The following is a 1,536-nucleotide window of genomic DNA, read 5'->3' as shown; positions in this document are numbered from 1 at the left end:
CCGTGATGGCGGTGGTGGTGCTGGTGATGATGTGATGGTGGTGGTGCCGTGATGGCGGTGGTGGTGGTGCCGTGATGTAATCACGTATTGCTGCCTGGGGGTAGCGAGGCCCTACAGAGGGACCTGGACAGGCTGGGCTGAAGCCGACAGGATGAGGTTCAACCGGACCAAAGGTCGGGTCCTGCGCTTTGCCCACAACAACCCCACGTAACGCTACAGGCCTGGGGCAGAACGGCTGGAGCACCGTGCAGAGGAAACGGAGCTGGGGGTGTTGGTTGATGCTGGGCTGAACGTGAGCCGGTGGTTTTGCCCGGGCGGCCAAGAAGGCCAACGAGATCCTGGCTCGGATCAGAAACAGCTGATGGCCAGCAGGAGCAGGGAAGCCACCGTCCCTCCGTGCTCAGCTCTGGTGAGGCCACAGCCGAAGCGCTGCGTCCGCTCTTTTGGCCCCTCGCTGCAAGAAAGACTTGGAGGCCCCGAAATGCACCCAGAGAAGGGCAGCGAAGGGGTGTGGAGCAAAACAAAGGGGTTTTAGGAGGAGCAGCTGAAGGAGCTGGGATCGTCAGCATGGAGAAGGGCTTGGGGGGGGACCTCGCCGCTCTCTATAACTGCCTGAAGGGGGTTTGTGCTGAGCTGGGGTTGGCCTCTCTCTGTAACAGCCATAGGAAAAGAGGGAACAGCTTTTCAAGCTGTGCCAAGGGAGGTTCAGGCCGGACGTCAGGAAACCACACGTCTCTGAAAGGGGGGTCAGGCATTGAGGTGGGCTGCCCAGGCAGCTGGAGGCGTTGAAGGAGAGTTTGGATTTTGCGGAGAGGGACGGGGGGGTTCGGGAGGGCTGTTGGTGACGGGTGGATGCTGGGTGATTTCGTAGCTCTTCCCCAGCCTCGGTGATGGATTCCGTCGTCTCGGAGGGGGGGGAAAAAAATGGGGAAAAAAAAAGCACGGAATTTCGGGGTTCTCTACCTTGAGCAAAGCCTCCATCATGCCGCAGGACACCAAGGCCTCGCCGCCCGCGTCGTAGCTGGCCAGGTGGTAGAGGAAGGAGAAGAGAGCCGTGGCGAACTGGTGGGGGTAGGGCTCCATAGAAGGGTCTGGAGGGGAGAGACGGACAGGAGGAGGTTAGGAAGGGTCAGGACCCCCCCCATCCCCTCCCCAAATCCCGGTGAGGTCGCACCGATCATCGCCTGGATGCAGTTGCGGACGAGGACGGGCAGGAAGCCGTGGTAGGAGGCGGTGCCGGTGCAGTCGATGATGCTGCTGAGTTTTGGGGTCCTCTCCAGGTGGACGATGGAGGTGAGGGTGCGTAGCGAGGCCGCTTTGATGTCCTGGGGGGGGGGGATCGAAGGGGAGGGGGGTTTAAAGCGGTCGGGAGGCGTGGGGAGGGGGCTAGGGGGGCTGTGGAGGAGCGGGGGGGGGGCTGCTGACCATCAGCTGTTTGTCGGTGATCTGCAGCACGTCCACCAGCTCCTCGATCAGCCCGTTGTACAGGATGCTGTTGGCCGACTCCTGCAGCGCGTTGGAGTACACGTGGGGGGG

At 62.1% G+C, this 1,536-nt stretch overlaps 1 protein-coding gene across 1 annotated transcript; it reads right to left on the bottom strand.

The window, feature by feature from the left end:
- Positions 1 to 38: 38 nt before the first annotated feature.
- On the bottom strand, positions 39 to 1,530 carry LOC104915844 (E3 ubiquitin-protein ligase HUWE1-like). Its single transcript, XM_010726779.3, has 3 exons — positions 1,426 to 1,530; positions 1,175 to 1,325; positions 39 to 1,091 (listed from the first exon to the last, which is right to left on the bottom strand). Exons 1-3 carry the CDS (start codon positions 1,426 to 1,428, stop codon positions 748 to 750), a joined length of 498 nt encoding a protein of 165 aa, XP_010725081.1. The 5' UTR covers positions 1,429 to 1,530; the 3' UTR covers positions 39 to 747.
- Between the last annotated feature and the right edge of the window lie 6 nt (positions 1,531 to 1,536).

This window comes from Meleagris gallopavo, unplaced genomic scaffold (genome assembly GCF_000146605.3).
Source record: "Meleagris gallopavo isolate NT-WF06-2002-E0010 breed Aviagen turkey brand Nicholas breeding stock unplaced genomic scaffold, Turkey_5.1 ChrUn_random_7180001855490, whole genome shotgun sequence".
Taxonomy (NCBI): Eukaryota; Metazoa; Chordata; class Aves; order Galliformes; family Phasianidae; genus Meleagris; species Meleagris gallopavo.
The sequence above is the reverse complement of the archived record's forward strand: the minus strand, read 5'-3'. Positions and strand labels throughout refer to the sequence as shown.